Here is a 23,205-nt window from a genome sequence, read left to right on the forward strand (position 1 = left end):
CAGTTGAAAAGACTTATTGTGGTGTTGACTGTGACAGTGTGCCTGCCGGGGGGGCAGAGAGGTTACCGGTTTGATCCCCGTCTCCGAAGTGTTTTTGTGCTATATGCTGAACTGTGCTCCCGATGAGCAGGTTGATGTCTGCATGGTTTACTCCACTGTCTGTGTGTGTGTGTGTGTGTGTGTGTGTGTGTGTGTGTGTGTGTGTGTGTGTGTGTAACTATGGATGCACATTGTAAAGCGTTTTGGATAAATGCACCATTAACCATTTACAAGTCTGTCTGTACCCAGGGGCCCTTTGTCTCATAAACCGCCTCTGCCCAAAGGGGTTATAGTGCAGGGCTTCAATTATACAGTATTTACATGGGGCCCATCACAGTAGCCTGAAACAAGCATGTAGCCTATTGTTGTTACTGAGATGATCACATCACACCTGGTTCAAATCAACTGTGGCTCGATGCCTTAGTAAGCGCAATGTGTTACACGTTACCAAGGTAAATGTTTGGACAGTGACTAGAGATAGATGCCACACAGAGCTATGTAGTGTTCATGTTCACTAGAGCATGGCTATACTTATCTGTTCAGTAGAAAGGGGCAGATATGGGATAGATATTACCTACTGTAGATATCATGGGAAATACTGAGTTGAGTCAACTCCGTTGACTGTATGCAGCCGCTTGTTTTTGGAGAGGATGTGTTTTTTACAGCCTCTGAGCCTCCCTCCCCTTGAAAGAAAAGGATGACCTCATCCCTCTATAATGACCCCCTCCCCTTCACATTTCACTTTCTCTCCACATTTTTTCCCCCTTTCTTTTCAGGCAGGCTGCCAGACACTATTCTGCTTGGCGGTGGCTTGTCTACTCATGAGGCACTCCTTCTTTTTCTACTCTTCTTCTCTCCTTCCATCAGTCTCCTTGACACGGCACAAGCAGCTGGGAGTGCAAGACACATGCTGTTCCTCACGCGTAGCGGAAGGCGCAAGGACACTTGTTTCCTCTTTGCAGGCCAAGTTAGGATTTCTTACAAGACAAAAAACAGTGAAGAGATTTATTTTTACTTTCAAGCTTGACATTTTAAACAGACAAATTATATTCTGTTATTAATATTGTTTCATCAGATCTGCTATCATCTTGTGTGTGTGATCTGTGTCTGTGATGTTAGCTTGAAAACAAATCTCCAGGAGCAAGCCTATCACCATGTCAGGCGGGGTTGTTAGGAAAGTCCAACCGTTTACCATTGGGACCAGACTTTCTGTCCCCACTGAGCACAAATGTTGTGACATTGTGGACTTATATTTACCAAAGCCTGCCTCGAATAACTCGGAACAACAGAGCAACTTGGACGAACAACAATCTGTTCCTGCCAGCCAGAGCCATACAGAGACTAGTTGTCCTGATATCACTGATGCCCATGATGTGGCCGAACAGGTAAATAGTCAGGTGATGGACGATGATGAGACAGAAGACAGAAACTCCATGTCCCCCACCGTTTCATCTCGCTCCATCAAGAAGATAGCCATCTGCAGTAACACTGAAGCTGTTGCCACGACATCCAGGGACTATGATACTACTGGGGTCCTGGACAAAACAGCAGTCAAGGAAAACAGCATCCATCCGTTGTCACAGCTGGTACCAGGAAAGGAAGAATTCATTAAGAGGAGCAACTCGCACTGTAAGGTAGGTACATGCAACTAGTTGTTATCTCATTGTTATCTCATTGGCTATTGTGTCTTTCATAGCTGTGTCAAACCAAGAAACATAAATACAAGTCCATTCAAATTTAATTGTCTCTATTACGGAATGAGAAATGTATTTCATTGGCTTTAATTTAAATTTTAAATAGCAAATAAAATGTAATATCATTCCTAAAACGGAATTGGATGGAGATTGCTTAGAATGAGATAATAGTAGGTCATTGTAAACTATATAATGGCAGTAATTTGTCAAAATACAAAACCATCAAATTATAGTTTACAATAGATAGATGATAACTAATAGAATTCAAATTGGCAAGTTACTGTGGCTCTGCCTCATGCCTATACAGTCTCATTTTCACAAATATGTACTAACAATTTTTTTAATTTGACCTCAGAAACAACAATTTAGTAAATTTGGGGTCGGTATGACTCCCTTGGATTGTTTTCAGATACAATTTAAAGTTTTCTCAGGTTAACTTCTGGCCCAGTTGCTTTTGTTTGGGCAGTTCAGTGCATCACCAATCACTAGAAGGCTCTCCTTAAGTTAATTAGTGCTGAATCTGTCCACAGAAAAGACTCCAGATACCATAGATAGATAATTGAAGGGTTTTGGCGTTGAAAATAGCAAGGTACCACATCTGTGTGTAACACCAACTTCCACATATCAATTAGTAAACTACAACCCAGAAATACTCATGTTTCAAATCGTATGAACATGAATCATTACACTGTTAAAAATGCAAACCTTGTGCTTGACTTATAAACTAATGTCTAGACTTAGATTGTGTAATGTAGGACTTCAAACAATAGACAGCCATAGTGTGCTCAGAATGCTTATGAGCAGTTATTGATTTCTTGGCCCCCAGCAATAGTCATTAAGTTTTGGGCATGGGAGACAAACAAACTGGGTGAAATGGTATTTGCAATTATCTTTATGGCTTTATTTGTTTGTGAGTCAGTATATGCAATAGCTAAATACGTTTATAAGACATTCTGCTTTATTGTCTCGGCTCTCCGCCAGTCCGAAGGCGTGGCCCGGAAAAATATCTCGGCCACGGTGGCCGAGATATTTCCCCGCCCCTGTCTGTACATGTGACCGACTGTCCGTCTGTGAGCAGCTAATCTCTGGCACCGTTGGACCGATCGGCATGAAACTGTGCACGGAGGCCAAGGAGTATGCGTGCACAGTTTCATGCCGATCGGTCCAACTGGTAAAAACCAGTCTGCCCCAAGTTTTTCAATGATGATGGCATAACAGGGCCCTTCACATTTTGGCCTTGGGTGTAGAGTGGCTGGTAGAACAGCCGGATGGGAACAGTGAGTTTCCCAGTTGGATCCCAGGCTCTCCTAGAGTTACTGTCGAAGTGTCTTTGAGCAAGACTCTGAACCCCTAATTGTTCCTGATGAGCAGATCAGTGTGTGAATGTGTGTGTGATTGCACAATACAATCTATATAAAGCTCTTTGGATAAAAAGTGCTATATAATTAAAAGCACAATTTCTTTGAGCCGTAGGTCGCACAATCAATATCCTGTCCACTGGATTTCTTGGATCCTGACTAATTGTGCCAAATGCATTTTCCATAATTTAGCTTTTTCTTTAAAACACACTTTTTGCTACAACTCCTACAACCTTTGTCCAAAACTCACACAAATCGGTACACATTATCTCAGAATTCATGTGATCAAGATGTTATGAACCCATTCCAAGTGGCTGGCTATGACTTCCTTACAAAGTTTTCAGGCCCTGGGCAGGTCTGGTGGAAACCTGTGCAACATTTTCTAGTTACTACTAATGTAATTAATTATTAGAGGAGAGGAGAGAGAGAGAGAGAGAGAGAGAGAACAAACTCATATATGAACACTATCAAATGTAATCTGATAATTCTCTCTCCCGTATTTATTTATTTTCCACTTACAGCTCCATGTGTGCATCACAAAGACCTGGACATGGTCATGTTCTCTCTCTCTCTCTCTCTCTCTCTCTCTCTCTCTCTCTCTCCTTTTATAATAATTACAATTTAGCAAGTTACAATCAGAGATTAAAAAAAATATATATATAGTTTAGTTTCGATCATCAACATTGATATGTATTTATTAATACTTGGGGCTTTATGTAATTATGAATATTAATATTAACCTTCAAAATAATAAGAACTGTATAACCATATAGGCAAATGTAGTAAGTAATTAGGTAGGATACTCTAAAAGCATTTCGGCGTGTAGAGCCATGCATGAATCATTGAGATAACCTTTGAATTATAAGGATATAAATCTAGTTGTGTAGAGACCGTTGTAAGAGGAGGATTGTAAGAATGTAATCGAGTAAAAGTACTCAAGTCAAAAGGTACCTATTGTACCGGCATGTAAAACTTTAGCAAGTAAATATTAAACTGTATCTTTAATGGTATAATGTTAACCTTATAAAAATGTAAAACTATATTAATAAACCTTTTAAGGATTAAATACTTTAGAGGAAAAACTACAATACTTAAGTAAAAAGTAAAAAGTAAAAGTAAACCAGAGTATACCAGAGTACCTTAGAAGAATTGACACAAGACAAAAAGAAGAAGTCCGCAAGCCATAGCATATGATTGTTTCATCGGATATATTCCAATTATATGGGGGGAGAAATCATGGTACATCCATCACAGCGTTCAAAGATCTCCCACGGACAACACGTCCATATGTAATCCAACAATCTTTGACATGGGAAGTATTCAATTTGAGTTCAGAGGTTAACAAAAAGTGAACAACGGTCAATGGCGACACCTGTGGCTGGGAGATTTACTAATGATGAGAAAAGGAGACGTGGCCCGGAAGCCTGGCTGAAGTCAGGGACTAATACAACGTTATAGGGACGAAATCAAATGTTAGTCGGAGACCCAAGGTCGAAAACATGTTTTTCCCCAGAGGGGCAGATCTTGTAAGACGCTAAATAAACATACAGGAGATATCTCACGGGGCAGAGAGAGAGCAATGATATGAAAATCAGCGGGACATAGGACACAGGGCACGACATACGCAAACAATTAAAGTCTTAAAATATTATCCATCAAACATTATGACAGAGAGGGCCTTTTTCTGCCTTTATTGATCGTAGTCAGTAAGAGAGAGAAAGAGTCAGAGACGGGAAACTGGGAGAAAGAGTAGGCTAGGGGATGACATGCAGCAAATGGTCCACCAGGCCTGGGAATCGAACTGGAAGCAAGTTCCCAGTTAGATTGCTTACTATACTATAGCTACTGTAGCACGTGCCCCAAGCATTAGGATATTGGGGTCGTATCACTTACAACTCCTAGCTTTAACTGATTGAACCACTGGATTGGTAACTTATCTCAGGTCATTGTCCTGTTGTGGTGAACATCAAGATCTGATTATTCAATCATGTTAGAACACTATGAATTATTTGTAATTGTAAATTATATTTAACCCAGGCCTGCCAGGCAGCGGTGGGAGGGAAGTAGGGGGTGAGGGAGAGATCGAGAGAGAGAGAGAGAGAGAAAGGAACTTGGGCAGCAAACAGAGGAGCAGTTATTTGGAGGTGAGATCATCCTTTTGGCACTTGCACCCTTCAACTTAGCCCCAAGGAGGTGGGTGGAGACTCCACACTCTAAAAACGGGGGTTCATTAAGGGTTCGTTTTGAGATACAAAAGGGGAGCCAATAATAATCACAAGACCTCATGGTGTCAGAGTTCATGAATCCTTTATGAAGGGGTACTTCAAGGAACCCTAGTGGCTTGCTGCTTTACACTGGAGAACCCTATGGTACCTTGAAGCCCTCTTCACATTTGTTTGAGTACGTGGTCAGAGATTCAAAAAAAGACACATTAGCTCATGTCTTTATTGAAAACGCACATCACATGGTAACAACCCATTGTGTAAAGTATAATATATGTTTTTTGGCTACTAACCAAATAATAGTTATTGGTCCATATTTCTGCTAACTTGGATCAAGTATGTCTTTGTCTCTATTTTATAGGTGCAGAGATGTTGACACATTAATATATTCAGTACATACTTAATTATATACTGCAGAGACAAAACAACTTATAACAGCAATGCGGACACCTGTGTTCAGTCCATACAGTATATCCACAGCAGAATGAGGCAGCAGTCTACTCTACAGTACCTATATAATGTGTTGCTGACAACAGCCGTGTGTGTGTGATAAGAAGCAGAGCTAACAGATTCCAGATAACGCCGGAGACACAGGAACCTGGCGGCCTCACAGACTCAGCTGCACATTACATGATGTAAGAGGTCCTGGAAGTCTCTGTGGTGCATGTGGTCATTGGGACAGAATGCAAGGCCGGCCATGTTGCCCTGCAAAGATGAATAGCAGGAGTTACTTTTTAAGAGCAAACGTGGTTAGGGTGTAGAATTCCCGTCATCAAAATATATCCATACAGTAACTGCTAATAAGCGGTATACTACCCTTTTCTATTAAGACTGCGGGCTGGGCAAGAAATCAACCCACAGTATCACATAGTACTTCTTAGTCTCACAACTCGTGCAATTAAGTGCTCTAAGACATTTTAGAGCCACACAGCAGAGCTAGAAGGGAAGGTCTGAGTCAACACAATAATCAAAGAATCCGAGGGGCTCAAAGTACATAATATGAGGCGCAAAAAGCTCAATACTTACAAAAACAGAGAGAATAGGCTTTTGTAACCTTTTCATCATGACTGCTGAATAAGGACAGCTCATTCATTCAGTCAGAACTCCACCTCATGATTCATACAATCATGACATGATAGGACATCTCCTAACCAGAAATGCTGCTCTCTCTGTATGTCAGTCACTGGCATGGTATCAAGGTATTCCAGTAGAATCAGATCATACATATAACTTAACTAATATTCTTGTTTTCAGCTGTTTAAATTCCATGTCAGTGACAAGGAGTTGCATGTCAAATGGACCATCATTTGAATGGTTAATGCAATGGTATGTTTTCTGTATAGAATCCCACTCAGGATGAAGATCATGGACAACTGGACACTGACCTGAGACAGGAGAAGGGGCAGGAGGAGTTGACCTTGAGGAGTCCTGTTGGGGAGAAGACATCAGAGCACCTGTAGGTCTCTTCTGGCTGCTCCTGCAATACAAATACTGTATTTAAAAGAATGTAATATAGACTACATTATAGAAGAGTACTGATTGTGTGTGTGTGTGTGTGTGTGTGTGTGTGTGTGTGTGTGTGTGTGTGTGTGCGTGCGTGCGTGCGTGCGTGCGTGCGTGCGTGCGTGCGTGCGTGCGTGCGTGCGTTGTGTGTATGTGTGTGTGTGTGTGCATGCGCGTGTCATGTAGTTTGCGCTGGCTGCTAAATAACTACCAGCAGGATGTGAGGCTAGCTCTGGACGTGTCGTCCTTCTACCAACAAGCTGACGCCATACTTTCTAACATCAACAAGAAGGTATGAATAATAATACTAATGGCAATACTAATAGTAATACCAATTGTAATAATAATAACAATAATAATAATTTATAATAATAATAATTAATTCACGATATTGTATATTATTTTGTTTTGTTTACATGGGAAAATAAATTGTGTCGGACATTGTGTACATACAATTTTAGGACAATCTCTGTAACCTTTGAATTTTCTAGAGTAGTGTCCTCACTGGATCAGCTAAGCTGAGAAGCAAGGAGTTACCTGACATTCAGGAGATTGCCTTTCAGATAGCCGTAAGTCCTACATCTTTATTCGACACTATACTTTTTGTATTTAACTTATTCTGTTAACGTCCATCCTTTTCTTTCTTTCTTTCTTTCTTTCTTTCTTTCTTTCTTTCTTTCTTTCTTTCTTTGTACATTCCACACATCGTGGTTGTTATGTAATGCCTCCATCTGTCCTTGGTCTAGTTTTGAGTGAGTGGGTCTCTTGAAGCTTGTAAACCTGCTGCAGTTAAGTTGTGTCATTTCCCTCCATTGCATCCCCCCCCCCCCCCTGCACACACACACAAACGTACATGCACATGCGGGCATGCATACAGACGCATGCACGCACGCACGCACGCACGCACGCACGCACGCACGCACGCACGCACGCACGCACGCACGCACGCACGCACGTACATACACACACACACACACACACACACACACACACACACACACACGCACGCACGAACACACACACACACACACACACACACACACACACACACACACACACACACACACACACACACACACTACTATGCTCCATGCTCACAGACACACCCGCATCTCCACCCTCGCACACAAAACCACACACACACACACACACACACACACACACACACACACACACAAACACACATACTACACTGCCACCCCAATAAACACAAACAGCCACAAGTGCAGTTTCTCTTTCTCTCTCACACACACCCTGGTCCATGCTCTTTCCAGATGTTGGAAGAGACTGCATTACGTCTGTCAGACCTTCATCCCACCCTGGCAGCAAGAGTGACACAGAAACAGGCAGAGGTCCAGGAGAGCTGGATCATTCTGCAGAACCACAGCAGGTACATACTGTATCCGTCTCACAGCAGCTAGTTACTGTAAAATAAATACATTCATTGTATTCTCAAGAATATTCAATGGTCTTTGGAGTTTGTTCAAGGCCTGGACATCGACGATGAAACAAAATAGTCTGATCATATAAAGAATCAATTACATAACCTATAGGGAAATATTTCTTAACACGTACAACAGTAGAATAATTAAGCTTCAGTTCCTAGAAAAACAACCTTGCTGTTTCAAGCAACCAATAGTAAGGACTACTGTGACCAGAGCCATAGTGCCCACACCCTATTTTGACCATAATCATAACAAGATTGTGTATTGAGGAAATACCAATACTGCAATAGGCATTTAATAAGTGCTAAGAACTTAGCTTCACTAAACTAAATGTACTCAGCCAGGCTATACTTATATTGAGTGTTGTGTGATATGCAGCTAGTGGAGTATTTCTCTGGGCATGCTCTGTTGAGTGTTTGGCAACACCCTGCTTGGGCAAAGGATCAAAGCATGGTTGAATTATGACTTCATATCCAACACTCGGTCCCCAAAAGCTGACATCACTAAAACAATCCCCATGAACTTATGGAAAACAAACCTCTAGATGAAAAGGATAATTATACCAAATTAATCATGGAAACACTGCCTGCGAATAAAACAACAGAGTGCTGGCTCTTATGTAACAAAGTGTTTTTGCCCAGAAGAGACCTTTAATAGCAACTGAAGTCGATTTTGAGATTAGTTTTGCCCTATTAAGCTTGTTTTCAGTGCAAATTTAAGATAAACAACATGACACTGATATGAGGGAAGCTAATTCCTGACATTCTCTCTAAAATGTGTAATGGCTGAGCTGCCAGCTGCCCGACTGAGTCAAACATATGCTATTATCAACAAATTGAATATGCTGATAATATCATGTAGCCTATGTTTTGTGAAAGCTTTAGCCAAGAAAATATTTACACATGACAAAAACCCTGGATATTCAAATAATGTGTTTTTCAGCAAACAACAGAGTGCTTGTTTATTCTCAATGATGCCAAAATCATACAAGGGGTAGCAGGTTTTACCCAACAGCAGTAAGCAATACATTGTTTTCTTGAAAGGACTTCCTATGATAATATGTATAGCTCCTGATTTCTCCACCAGATGTGTATCTTACTCAGAAGCGTGGTATGGTCCAGTGAGAAGTGTATCTTACTCAGAAGTGTGGTATGGCATGCATGTCTGAGATGACTACAGCTTTAGAACAGATTGGGTCAGTTCCGTTCCTATGGGGCTCATCTCTCCTTGGATTGTTTGAGTCATATTCCTAATTAATGTTGAGATAAAGCCAGCTGCAGAGATGCTTAATGCAATGGTTGCTTGAATAGTGGTTTGAGTAATGTGTAAATAATGTAAGGGAGTTGGCAGTGGAATTGCAGAATGATAGGGATACCATCCTGTATGGTCACACATAAAAGTTCGATCTCTGAAACAGGCACACATGTTCCAATGAAATGTCCTTGACCAAGACTGAACCCCTGCCTATATTGCATAAGCAGTGTCAGCTGTAATTAAACTGTTAAGAGAACAAAATTCCAAAACCATTTAAATTAAATGGATTTCCTTTTTCTTTTGGATACCAAATATAAAAGTAAATCTGTTCAAATATTCACAGAAAACATATCTGCATAGTGCATAACTCAAGCGGCTTCTAGGAAGAATATCTCATCTAAAAAGATACAAAATCAAGTAAAGGCGCAACAGATTTTCTGTACAGTAGATGACATAACAAAATGAAAGCAGGTTAAACATGTGGAAGACAAGTAGGACAACCCAAGCCAATTAAAATAAACCTCAAGCATTGTCTTGGCCTCTTGGTTCCAAGACCTCCCATTTTGTCTCCTCCCTCTTTTATCTCTCCTTCAAAACAACTGAACCTCTTCCTGAAACCATGAGCTCACCTCCTCACAGTGAGATGACATCATGCTCTAGAACCCTGCCAACCGCCCGTCACCCGAGAGACAAAGGCCTCTGTCTTGTCTGCCTGTCGAGGTCACGGCGGTTACCTAGCATAACATTAGCTAATGTACATCCTGTAGTTCTGACTCACGTTCCCAAAGACACGTAGGGACATGTCATGCTTTTAGAAAAACAATCAGTCATAGATGACACTTGATGTGGCAGTACTGTGTGTGTGTTCTGTTTATCCTAAAGTCCGGTGGCAAATACAAACGCAGAGACCCCTACCCAAAGCTTGCATCTATTAAAATCATTCCACTGTATAATGAAAGGCCGAACTCAGTGGTACCGATTAGCCTCAGACTGGCATATATTTATTGACTACATGGGGGAATTCCCCTGAAATTAATAATCTGATAGATAGATAGAATATATATGAATATGAGTAAAAGTAATACGACCTGTTATATCACGAATCAAATTCGATCCATATCAGCTCGTCCGGGGCGCCCCTCGAAAGCAGGACAGAAGGGTCGCCTGTCATGGAGAATTCTGAAGTTCTTATCTCTTACCACTTGATATATCAAAGCAGCGTTGTCCTTGGGTTACAAGTGCTGCCAATCCAGGCTGCAGTACACTATTATAAGTAAGGGTACTTAAAAGGTCTATTTTATCCCACCACACGACGACAGACATGACAGTGTTTTTGTTTTGTTGGACCACAATTTAAATTGGACCACAATTGATAAATCTACAGTCTACACATTCTAGATGTGTAGACTGGTTTCATTCTGTTTTTGGTCTTAACTACATTTGTACTGTATGAAGTACTGACTGGAGTTCAGTGTCTTGTTCAAGAACACTTCCACATCTATCTATCTATCTATCTATCTATCTATCTATCTATCTATCTATCTATCTATCTATCTATCTATCTATCTATCTATCTATCTATCTATCTATCTATCTATCTATCTATCTATCTATCTATCTATCTATCTATCTATCTATCTATCTATCTATCTATCTATCTATCTATCCATCCATCCATCCATCCATCCATCCATCCATCCATCCATCCATCCATCCATCCATCCATCCATCCATCCATCCATCCATCCATCCATCCATCCATGTGACATCCTGACAGAGTTTAATAGTATACTATACTGTACATGTTTCTTTTATAGAAATGAAAAAGCAGATCATTTAAACAGTCCCGCTGAAGGTCATGCTCAACTTGATGCTGCACTGCAGGAATCCAAATCATCTGCTGCTAAGGTACAAGCTCTGTCCACTGTCACGTATTGTTTAGTTTTAATCCAGTTGTCATTATATACAAAACAATCCCCAACACAGATTTTTTTTATCTTGCATGGCATTTACTGCATGTTTTAACCTTGTTACCTTGTTTTACTGTATTTTGTACTTTTGTTCTATAATTTATTTGTTTTCTTCTGTATACTGCCTTTTATACAGTATACTGCTTCTATAAAACACATTGTAATTGACTTGTTGACTTTAGTTGTGTAGTTTTCCAGCCACTGTGGCCTCTTCGGACCACAATGTTTCCTGTCATGGTTATTAACACAGTGTTATCTTTTCTCTGGTTTCGTTGTTCTCAAAGACTCAATCATGGCTGGAAGACAATGTCTCCATGATAGCCCCGACTCAGCACCGGGTGAGCTTCAACTGTCCTGAAACAGTCAGTATGACACAGGAAGAGGTCAAGTCAATGAGACCTGGATATAGACCTTGTTATGTAACACTAAGAGTAAGCATTTTCTACAATAATATAATGATGATAATATAATGATTTGGTCATTAAAATATAGAGGAAAAACATCTAACAAGCAGTAGTATGTCAACATGTAAACAGTAACCATTCACCAAAAACATCACCAGGACTTTTGTGTTATCCTTTTGTGGCAAATTTGCATTTTTGATTAATAAAGTATTCAGTCAATAAAACCAAACCATGTATTTATTATTATCATTATTATTATTATTATTATTATTATTATTATTATTATTATTATTATTATTATTATTATTATTATTATTATTATTATTATTATTTGTATTCATGTTTTGCCTGTAATTAATTTGATCTGTGTCAATATGTTTTCAACCTCAAGATTAAAAAAAAACATTCCTATCCTCACATCCCTCAAGCCATTTTGGAGGCCCACCAAATGTTACCAATAATGTCTCTCTTCCCAGGATTCCACTCTGATCCTGAAGATCAACCAACTCCTGTCCAGATGTGCTGAGCTCAGCATGGACATACTGGACTTAGAAACTGAACTGGTGTCCAGGTGTGACCCGGCAAACTCTGACCTCGACGGACTACAAGAACAGCAAGACAAACTAGAGGTGTGACTAAATGAACTATAGAGGAGCTTTACGTCAACAAAACAATACTTTTCTCCCCACCTTTTATCCTAGGTTTCATCCAGCTTGGTGGAGGTTTCTCTGATGAAACTATGAAATCTATGTTGCTTGCAGGTAGTTAAGTGAATAACCACCTAAGCCCTTTTGACTTACTGTACCTAACATGTCGCAAAACACGAGCGTTGTATTGATCTGCTATCTTTGGCGAATGTTCCCCCTGGAATATGGATGCTGATAAAGATGCTTGTCTTTAGAACTGCATGAACCCTTGCTAGCCTTTGATAGACTCCTATCAGAGCCTTCCCTCTTGTGCTTCCTGTACTCTGACATCTCGCTTGTTTATTTCAAGAAAGGAAGTGAGCTCAGCAGGAAATATTCAAGATAATTATTCAGGAGTATTTGCTTTGTAGTAAAAAGTATGATGCACAGTATAGTATATCTTGAACTAGTGTGTTCTGTAACAGTGATAATCTATGCTTAGTTCAGAGTAGACTGGCTTGGTGTTGAGCAAGTCAGGAATGTATTGTTGCATTGTGGGATGTTCCTACTTGACTATCCAAATGATAAACCTGCATTCACCTTCTATTTATTCATTTGAAACTTCTTTGGAGGATAAGCCCCTTGAGATGCATCATTTTCAAGCGGGTCCTCACCCCCGTTTCCTCTTATCATCCAGCCCAGCAATCCTGTCACGTCATCAGCGCTTACTCTAACTTAATAAGACATAAGGATAATTGCGGCATATGATGGGGGCATAAAAAGGATTGGTGTGATATGGTTCTGTTGTATGTCTTTTAGATGGAGCAGGAGATGATGAGAGAGGATGTGCAGGAGGTGGAGGTACAGACACAGAAGCAGTCCTGCGGCCTCCAGGCTTTGTCTCCTGAAGAGGTCCGTTTTCTGAAAGAGGCACGGTCCACCCTGCAGGCATGGGAGGAATTAGGGTGTAGTTTGGCAGAGAACCGGTCCTCACTACAACAGTTCAAACAACTGCAGCACTTTCTGAGGGCCTATCTGGCCATGATGTGAGTCATTCCACTATTTGATGTTACAAAGGATTTCTTTATTATCCTTTTTTTTGTCATCTCACCTTCATTTATTTTTGAGGGGCACTAGCCCCTCCTATGCACAGCTTTGTGTGTGTGTTTGTACTTTGCACGGAATGTGATGATTTGATTGGCTGAGCAAGGAATGTGATGATGTATGATGCAGAGCCATAGAGTAAGACAGAGTTACGACATTGAGGGGGGCAGAAAACAGCCTGGTCACGTGGTTCATGTACTCGCACAAGCCCAGACTCCATTCCGTAAACTTCCGGTCCCCATTTAAACAAGCCTTCAAATGGGGACAAACCAATAGAAGTGAACGGAGTTGTCGTAACTATGTCTTACTCTATGGCTCTGGTATGATGATAAGACCGCCCCTCACTTCTCAAAAGTGTGATTTTTATATTTTTGTTTTACCTTTGTTTTGTCCTGTAAACTGTAAATGCAGTAAATGTAGTATTATCATCTATTTTGAAGTCAAGCGTGACAATGTGATCCGATAATTGCTTGTTTCACATACCTGTTATTATTCCAATAGGGCCATTTGAAAAATGTGACAGCTACTCAGAGAGAGCTTTTTAGTGGATAGTGGATGTTTTCGGTCTAAAAATGCTTTCTAAATCCTAACGGTTTTCTGATAAACTTATGTTATTGTATAGCTACAACTAAAATGGCACAAATGCTGTCCTAGATTGAAGGGGTTAAAGATAGAATAATAAACATTAGTTTAAGTAAAAGTGTTTGGAATTGGAAATGAACTCCACGTTTACCACTGTTTCCTTTCCAGCTCCTGGGCTGAAGAAACCAGAGCATCCATTTTCTCTGAAGTTTCAATGCAGAAGCTGAGACAAGCAGAATCAACTGAGTTCTCTGACCTGGACCTTGGAATTCAGCAGAAGTTTAAAGACTTTGACGAACTCGTAGAAGCTGGACAAAATATTGTCAAAGACAGACATCACCTTGCAGACATCGTAAGTTCTTCCACAAACAGAGAAATATGTACATATACTGTATACTTGTTTTTGTGGAGATTTCATTGTATTAATTATGATGTTTCATTATTGTCTACGATGGTTTTGTAGTTAAGTTGACTATCCTGTAAGCAATGTCTGGGGCATGATCCGAAATGGCCACTAGTTTCGACTCTGCCAAAGTGTCCTTGAGCAAAGTAAATAATCACAACCCGCTGCATGCTCTGTGTTGACCATGACCTCTGACCCATACATGTAGAGGGAAAGCAGAAGTGTCTTTGAGTCACACACACACACACACACACACACAAAACAAACCTCTCCTCTCTCCACAGATAAAAGAAAGAACTGAGGAATTGCAAAGCATGCTGGGATGGATTATGGTCCACTGGAAGGCACAAAAAGCCTTGCTGGGTCAGCGAAAGCAAGCTTTAACACAGGAGTCTGACCATCAACATAAAGTAGCACCTACACAAGGCAGAGGGCCACAGGTAGGAGATACTGGTGCACATATAAGTGGGTTCTGGTTATCAGTACATATATAGTCCACAACAAAGAAATTAAAAAAAAAGAAAAAAGAAGAATGATGCTCCTTCTTCACAGGTTCAGCCTACAACATCAGTGTCGATGGAACCTTTAGGAAGTTTCCATCCGGAGCGCACACAGGCACCATCAGCCATCCAGCTCCAAGGACCTCATGAGGAACCGACAGAAGATACTGCTTTTCAGGGAGCAAAGAACAGCAAACTGGCATTCATTGTCCAACGAGACCCTTCTGATGAGTCAACCATTTCTCCCAGTATTGTCCTGGAGGAGCCCTGTACCACAGTGACGCCACTGGGGGGGAGCATCAGTGTCATTCTGACCCTTGACCCACAGCAGCCTGAGGGAAGCCAGGCCCAGAGGCCTGATGAACAGCCGATATCGCCAGAGCCTGTACACAGGGTTGGTGCCCATTTAGTCACACATTTATATATGCTCAATGTTGGGTACTGTTTAAGTCTATACAACAGTCTATACAGTACATTATATATAACAGGTAAATAACTTGCTCACTGTTTTGTTTGGGGCATGTGCATAGGATTATTGTGTATTAGTATACAATAGTGCATGTAAGCTCATTACTTGAAGATTTGAGATGAACTGGAGACTCACAGCAGTTCCTCAGTGAATATCTACATATATGTACTGTGTATAAGTGCTCACTGCTTCCATTTTTACATATTCCATTTTCCATTTAACAGGTCAGTACGTATTTACATGTCACCGATGGGAACAAAGAGAGCCCTGATTGCAAAGACGGCACATTGGAAAACACATGTGCCACGACGACACAATCCAACCCACCTACAATGTCTACCGCCGCCACCACGTTCCTACCCAAGGTCAGCACCGTGCTCCTCCCTACATCTCCAGCCACCGACTCCTTCTCCACTTTAAGTGTGAAGCCCACAGCCAAGAAGAGGAAGAAGTCCTTCCACCGGCACACAGTGACTGGCCTGCCTGAAGTGGACCGCATAGAGGGAGGAGCTGCTGTGTCACATAGAACCAACACCTGGCCTCTAAAGACAAGTGGGAAGATCTCACCTACCAGCCCAGTAAACACAGAGCTCCAGCTGTACATAAGAAATAATTCACTGGTGACAAGGGCAGAAGATGACATTCTAGCTAATATTTGTACCATACAAGGGGACTCCATGAAGTCCCCAGGGACGATCAGTGATTCAGAGAAGACCCCGTACAGCATCCCTCTGGGGTCAACGCTAAGCTTCGACTTGCCCACAGACTGGGAGGGCATCTCTCGCATCACCTCCAAAGACCTTAACATTGGAAGAAAGCCCATAGATGGAGCTGAGGACTTTGTCAGTACAAATGGTCTCTCAGCTACTCTACAAAGACCTCCAGGTCAAAGCGATCATGCCAAAATGCCATCTAAAGTTATCACAAAGACCTTGGGTCTAAAAGCAGAGAGCAGGATTTCGGAGGAAGATGATATGGCCCATCCACAGGACAGTGTCTCAAATTGTGTCTCTATCTATCCTTCCCCTCTGGAGAAAGATTGCAATCATTGCATCCAGCCAGAGGCTGGCCCTGCCTTGCATCAATCAAGCTCATTTCACATCCATGGATTCAGTGAAGAAGTTGAAGAAGAAGTTAGCACACAAGAAGGTACTTTATTTGTGCGAAGGCAAAGCACTGAGCCTGCCCAATGCACTCAGTCTGCACCTGAAAACACTTGCACCAAAAATGTACACACTCGTCACAAATGTTTAAGTGTTCACACAAAGATTTGTGACCTCAAAGATCATATCTATTGCTCTCCTAAGCAGCAGCAGCAGCCACTCGCTCGCCAAACTTGTCTCATCACCCAATCAGTGAAGGAGGGTCATTCCCCTGCACCATTGATGTTGCAGGGTCCGGGCGTGGGGAGAGCCAGTCGTGTTGTGGTCTGCTCAGATGAAAACTGTGCTGTGTGCTCGTATGATTCAGCCCCCAGGATGGCAGCAGGAAAGGAGACCCCACACAGCCACGTGTCAGTGAAGGGATTACATCCTGTTCATCCTGACCACTGGCAGTTTGAAGAGGTGGAGGATGAATTAGAGGACATCTGGAATGCGGTAGACCGGGAGAGGGCTCCCTGACCTGTATCCAGAGAATGCAAAATGAAAATATTCTTAGTGGTAATCCCTGTGTGTTGAAATGACTAAAGACTCAGCATATGTATATGAGTGTCACAGTATGTACTCTGTATAGTTGCCTTCCAGTGGTTGTTTGACCACCACAGGTTACATTATATGTTATCAAAACAACTTGTGAGGGTTTGGGCATTTAGATGACCCCCCCCCCCCCCTGTTGTACACATAGACATGACCATTAATCTAAAGGATTTAATGTGTGAGAACTTGAAGGCACCAGGGCACTGGCTCTTGTGTTCCACTAGATGGCAGCCAAGTTTGCCTACAAATCTCTTTTCATTTTCATTTCAATTTCAACCAATCAGGAGAGAATAGCTATTTATATGGGCTTACATTTTTTTTTTTGTTATCAAATGTTTTTTATTTTAAGACAAAAATCACAAGACACGTTAACAACATGAAAGACTTAAAGCAAACAAAACACACATAAAACAACACACAAAAACAAAAACAAACAATCCCACCCACCCCTCCCCCCCCGAGACCAAAGATGTCACAAAATGTCATCACTTCAACCACTGTGCAATGAAAACAAAAAACAAATAATGATAATAACAATAATAATGATCAAACCATGCCCCCAACCAAATCTGCAATACCAGACCAAATCTCAACGTTTTCCTCTTTTGCACCATGCAATCTTGCTGTAGACATCTCTAGATAAATGATATCCAGAAAGGTCAAAGCCCACTGGCGAAATGACAATGTATGAGGCGGTTTCCAGTGCGAAGCAACCATCTTCTTTGCGGCCGTTACGCCAGCAAAGAAGACACGAATACGGGTGTTATTTAATGGCAACTGGGATATGGGCTTACATTTTTATATTGTTCCAGTTCTAAATTTGTCTGCTAATTTGTTTGTGTCCTCACTTTTACACTTGTTTAATCTGTGCCCTGACTGCGCTCTCTATCCTGGATAAAATTGGTGTCCTAGTTTTGGTTTCTGAAAAAGCAATAAAAAGCTGGAGAGACATGGAGACTCCTGTTACTGCAACAAACACTATATAGCAATGAGTACTATCACAATATAGATCTTTTAAACACTTATTTTAACTAAAGAAAATCACTTACACTACCTTTAAAACCAGTATCTCAACATAAAATAGTATTATGTTAGATTATGTTTTCACCCCTGTGAGTCAGTCTGCCCGTCTGTCTCTCTGTCATATAAACTGTAAACTCTATGTCCCCCTGTACTGTAGCTTCCTCATGTCCTGATGGCTGCACCCCAAATTAGTTTTTCTTTCTTTTTTTTTAGCCCCTCCTATGTCCAGCTTTTGGTGTGTGTGTGTGTGTGTGTGTGTGTGTGTGTGCACATACTTTGTCCTACACAAACATTAAAATGCCTTTGACAATGAATGGACAATTTTGAGTGTTTGTGTAAACACAAACATTGCATAACTCAAACATTGATGATGAAGGTGAGGATGCAAATTGTGATTGGCCAGAATGAGATGATGTATGAGGATGTACGATGATAAGAGCGCCCCTCACTTCACACGGGTGTGATTTCTTTTTAAACTTAATGTGTTTCCAGATTGCCCCATGACGGACACAGCAGTGCAAATTTCCTGATGTCACTTTATGATCTGCAGTATTGGTGGTGTGATTATTATTTTTATACTTGCTCTATATATTGCTTTGTGGACATATCGCCAAAGGAATGAATTTGCTACTTATTTGTTCTTTAAACAATAAATAAAATAAAAATAAAACATGCTAAATGAAAATGGCAAATGTTGGATATATTTGAGTAATTTAACGCATGCTCTTATTCAGAGTGACAGTGAGTGTCACCTGTACCGGCCCACCTAGCCATAGCGAGGCCCATTTAGAATCACATTTCTGGCTGCGTCACATTACCAGGATCCTGGATGGCTTGATTCTATAGGCTTAGAATAATTGCTATAAATATTGTTTGGAAATCTCTATATGGGAAAAATGGATGGGGAAATGGGGAAAATGGCCACCACTGCTATGCCCTATAGCACCTTTGAATACTGTAACGATATTGGATATAAAAACCAAACAAACTAATCAATCAAGTCATTCTGTCATTTTTTCTTCCCTAACTTCATTAAAAAAAAAAAAAAAAGACCAATACAATAATGTTAAATTAACGGACAACTATCTGTTCTGTGGTTCTTGTCATTTTGTTACTCTTAGCTGCCACATGCTCTCTTGGCTTTGATCATCTCCAATTTCTTATACCAATTCATACAGTCCTTTTTGGAGTTGTATGCTGCATTAGTACTTACCAATGATGTTTTTCTTTATTTTCACTCTTTCTATTGATGTTTTTAATGTCATAACATTTATATATCATAAAAGTTGACATGATTAACCATTTCTGTAGACTATTGGGGTTTAAGTTGTCATTCATTAGAATAAAACTTACATTTAACAAACATAAATTATTATAGTGGAGACTAATGGAGCAAAACGTGCAAAAATGCAATTCTGAGGTCAATGACTCCTCAAGGTCACTAGAGGTCAGTCAGAAAGTGTTTCCACACCTGAAATCAAACCTTGGGGTGTGTAGATGATATGCTGAAAGTTTCATGCTTTAGTCATAAAATGCACAATACCTTGGCTTCCAGCAAAACTATTTGGTGTAGAGGGAAAATAAATGTGGGCCTAATATAAGTGCCCATGTCTCACTCTCTCTCTCTCTCACACACACACACACACACACACACACACACACACACACACACACACACACACACACACACACACACACACACACACACACACACACACACACACACACACACACACACACACACACACACACACACACACACACACACACACACACACATTTTGTAATAATAATCAAAATCTACAAAGTAGCTAGTATAACAAGTAAGTAACTAGAAAATTCGCAATTTAAAAAAAAGTGCAGAGTGTGGTTGCCGCAGTGGCTTACATATGCCCCTCCCACTAGTATTGCCAGCCAATTACAATTTCAAGTCACGCCTTAGATCATGCGTAAGTAATTCGGAGGGGATTTAACCCCCGAAATTCATGTTTTTGCGACAAACGGTTACATTTCTCGCATTTGCGGCGCCCCCTATGGATGAAAATGGAATTGCTTTTAGAACTTGGTTGATTGAACCACCCCGGACATGTGATTGAAATGTGGGATGGATTGGACATTCCGTTCGTGATTTATGGCATTTTTTGTGATATAGGCCCCTCCTACTAACTTCGGAAGAGGATTACGGCCGAACGATACGCACTTTCAGAATTCTGCAGTTCAGTTTTAATTGGATGGGTCCAGAGATCACGTGTGCCGATTTCTGTGAGATTTGGACAAAATCTGTAGGAGGAAAAGCAAAAAGTGTGTTTTGGACAAAATTCAAAATGGCGGAAAATCTATCATGGCGGAAATGGGCGTGGCCTATATGGGGAGATGCGTCATGACCCAAGGAATCCAGGGAAAAAATATTTTTTATTTTACGACCTACGGTTCAAGAGTTATAAGCCAAAAGGTAAAGTGGGCTGTTATAGCGCCACCATGAGGCCGACCGATAAAATGTTAGGGTTAAATAATTTTAGGGATAATGTTGAATTATCCCTAAAAGTTTTGTAACTATAGTGATTACAGTCTCAGAGGAACAAATACTTTAATGTGAATTTTTGCCTTTTCCCATTCATGTCAATGGGGAAATTTAAAAATCACTTTCACCTAGAAACTACATTCACACTTTGTTATTCAGCTTACTGTGGAGACACATGCTGGAACTTTTTAGTATTGAGTTTGTGCTTGAAATGTACTGTAATTCGACAATCAATCAATCAATCACTGACCTTGAGCAGTATAAATGACCTTCATAAGATTAGTAAATGACCTTCACCAGTATATATGACCTTCACCAGTATATATGACCTTGACCAGTATAAATTACCTTGACCAGTATAAATGACCTTGACCAGTATGCGGTCCGTGACCATGGACTATAGCCTTTCTCTTTTCCGCGATTTTCACCTTTTTTTTTTTAAATCCTCCGAAATCGAAAAAAAACGACATACTATTGTATGACCTCCGAGACCATGGATTAATGACCTTGACATGTATAAATGACCTTCACCAGTATAAATGACCTTGATCAGTATAAATGACCTTCACCAGTATAAATGACCTTGATCAGTATAAATGACCTTCACCAGTATAAATGACCTTGATCAGTATAAATGACCTTGACCAGTATAAATGACCTTGACCAGTATAAATTACCTTGACCAGTATGCAGTCCGACACCATGGACTATAGCCCTTCACTTTTCCGCGATTTTCACCTTTTTTAAAATCCTCAACAATGATGAAGAATCGCGCACTATAGCGCGCCGCTCAATGACCTCTGAGACCATGGACCAATGAACCATGTAAATACAACACATTGAGCAGGGCACTGCAGGGAGTTGAACCCCGTTCAATGAACCATGTAAATACAACACATTGAGCAGGGCACTGCAGGGAGTTGAACCCCGTTCAATGAACCATGTAAATACAACACATTGAGCAGGGCACTGCAGGGAGTTGAACCCCGTTCAATGAACCATGTAAATACAACACATTGAGCAGGGCACTGCAGGGAGTTGAACCCCGTTCCGGTAAACCAGAAGTACGACACCAGTGCCTTAGGTTTTGTGTTGTCCTTTACAGGTCCTTTCGTTGAAATGTAAATTTTACATTTCAAACAGTAAAGTAATATATAAAGAAGAGAAACACAAAAGCACAAAAATAACATTTTCGAATTACCTTTGCTTTGATTTTTTAAACTTTCTCTTTTGCCGACCTCCCACATTTCATTCGATGATTAACAAAAAACAGTGTTGGATCTGTAAGGATCCATTTGGTTACACGTGCGTGCGTGTGTACATGCTTCGATAACCAGTGTTGGACCTGTAAGGGTCAATTTGGTTACATGTGTTACACTCTCAGAGTTAAAGACCTGTAAGGGTCTATTTGGTTACATGTGTTACACTCTCAGAATGACAGACCTGTAAGGGTCCATTTGGTTACATGTGTTACACTCTCAGACTTACAGACATGGACCAAATGGTCCATTTGGTTACACTAGACCTGTACTCGACCATATATACCATACCAGTAGACCATATATACTCTCAGAGTTAGAGCTGTAAGGGTCCATTTGGTTACATGTGTTACACTCTCAGAGTTACATTTGGTTAGCGTGTGCATGCACATGTGCGCCCGTGCGTGTGTAGGTGCATGTGTGTGTGTGTGCGTGTGTGCACGCTTCAATGACCACTGTTGGACCCCATGGGGATCAAGGACCTCAGGGAGCCACCCATAATTCACAACGATCACAGCTAACTCTGTTGCGTCACAACTGGTGGCCAACAGTCATAACCAACACCGCCGCCGACCCACAGGAGAATACCATCGCACAGTGGTATCAGACCAACCACAATCAGCCAGCCCTCAAACCAAACCCTTCGACCTAGAAGAACTCGAAACTGCAATGGGAAAGTTGAGCACCTGGGACCTAACGCAAAGACCTGGCTCGTGGGGATACTGAATAAATGCATGGCACAGAAAACCATCCCTTCTGTCTGGAGAAAGGCCAAAGTGGTTGCAATCCCCAAACCTGGCAAAGACCCATCATCCCCAAAGAGCTACCGACCCATTTCCCTCCTCTGCATCACCTACAAGAGAGGCTGCTACTCCAACGCCTCATGCCACTCATAGACACCAAGCTGACTAAAGACCAAGCTGGTTTCCGTCCCGGCCGCTCCTGTGCTGGACAGAGCTCAACCTCACCCAACCTCTGGCTTGCTCAGCTCGCATTCTGAGCTGGCTGGCTTGCCAGAAAGGCTGGTTCTGTTGCTGCAAGGCAGGGCAGGGCAGACCGGGCCAGGCAGACAGAGAGCCAGGCCTCGAGAGAGGCCTGACTGAGCTGACTGAGCAAGGCTAGTATGGCTGCA

General features: G+C 41.2%; 1 protein-coding gene across 3 annotated transcripts; it reads left to right on the forward strand.

The window, feature by feature from the left end:
* Positions 1-928: 928 nt before the first annotated feature.
* On the forward strand, positions 929-17,239 carry LOC310858465 (uncharacterized protein). 3 transcript variants are annotated; one of them, XM_083764584.1, is made up of 13 exons: positions 929-1,673; positions 6,657-6,769; positions 7,003-7,108; positions 7,308-7,385; positions 8,091-8,206; positions 11,333-11,423; positions 11,770-11,916; positions 12,366-12,518; positions 13,335-13,561; positions 14,370-14,553; positions 14,889-15,044; positions 15,157-15,498; positions 15,798-17,239. In XM_083764584.1, exons 1-13 carry the CDS (start codon positions 1,194-1,196, stop codon positions 17,193-17,195), a joined length of 3,591 nt encoding a protein of 1,196 aa, XP_083620710.1. In that variant the 5' UTR covers positions 929-1,193; the 3' UTR covers positions 17,196-17,239. The 3 variants fall into 3 exon arrangements, with proteins under 3 accessions (XP_083620710.1, XP_083620711.1, XP_083620712.1); XM_083764585.1 differs by having other exon boundaries at positions 11,770-11,823; XM_083764586.1 differs by lacking the exon at positions 929-1,673 and adding an exon at positions 5,867-5,948 and having other exon boundaries at positions 7,313-7,385.
* Positions 17,240-23,205: the final 5,966 nt, after the last annotated feature.

The sequence above is a fragment of the Protomyctophum parallelum genome (genome assembly GCF_964188405.1).
Source record: "Protomyctophum parallelum genome assembly, chromosome: 5".
Taxonomy (NCBI): Eukaryota; Metazoa; Chordata; class Actinopteri; order Myctophiformes; family Myctophidae; genus Protomyctophum; species Protomyctophum parallelum.

What these genes read in the sequence shown, in the direction of transcription:
- LOC310858465 (XM_083764584.1), top strand. Translation starts at nt 1,194, where the DNA reads ATGTCAGGCGGGGTTGTTAGGAAAGTCCAACCGTTTACCATTGGGACC. An exon ending in TTTCTAACATCAACAAGAAG is followed by an intron (nt 7,109 to 7,307) that starts GTATGAATAATA and finishes TGAATTTTCTAG; the next exon opens with AGTAGTGTCCTCACTGGATC. An exon ending in AGATTGCCTTTCAGATAGCC is followed by an intron (nt 7,386 to 8,090) that starts GTAAGTCCTACA and finishes TGCTCTTTCCAG; the next exon opens with ATGTTGGAAGAGACTGCATT.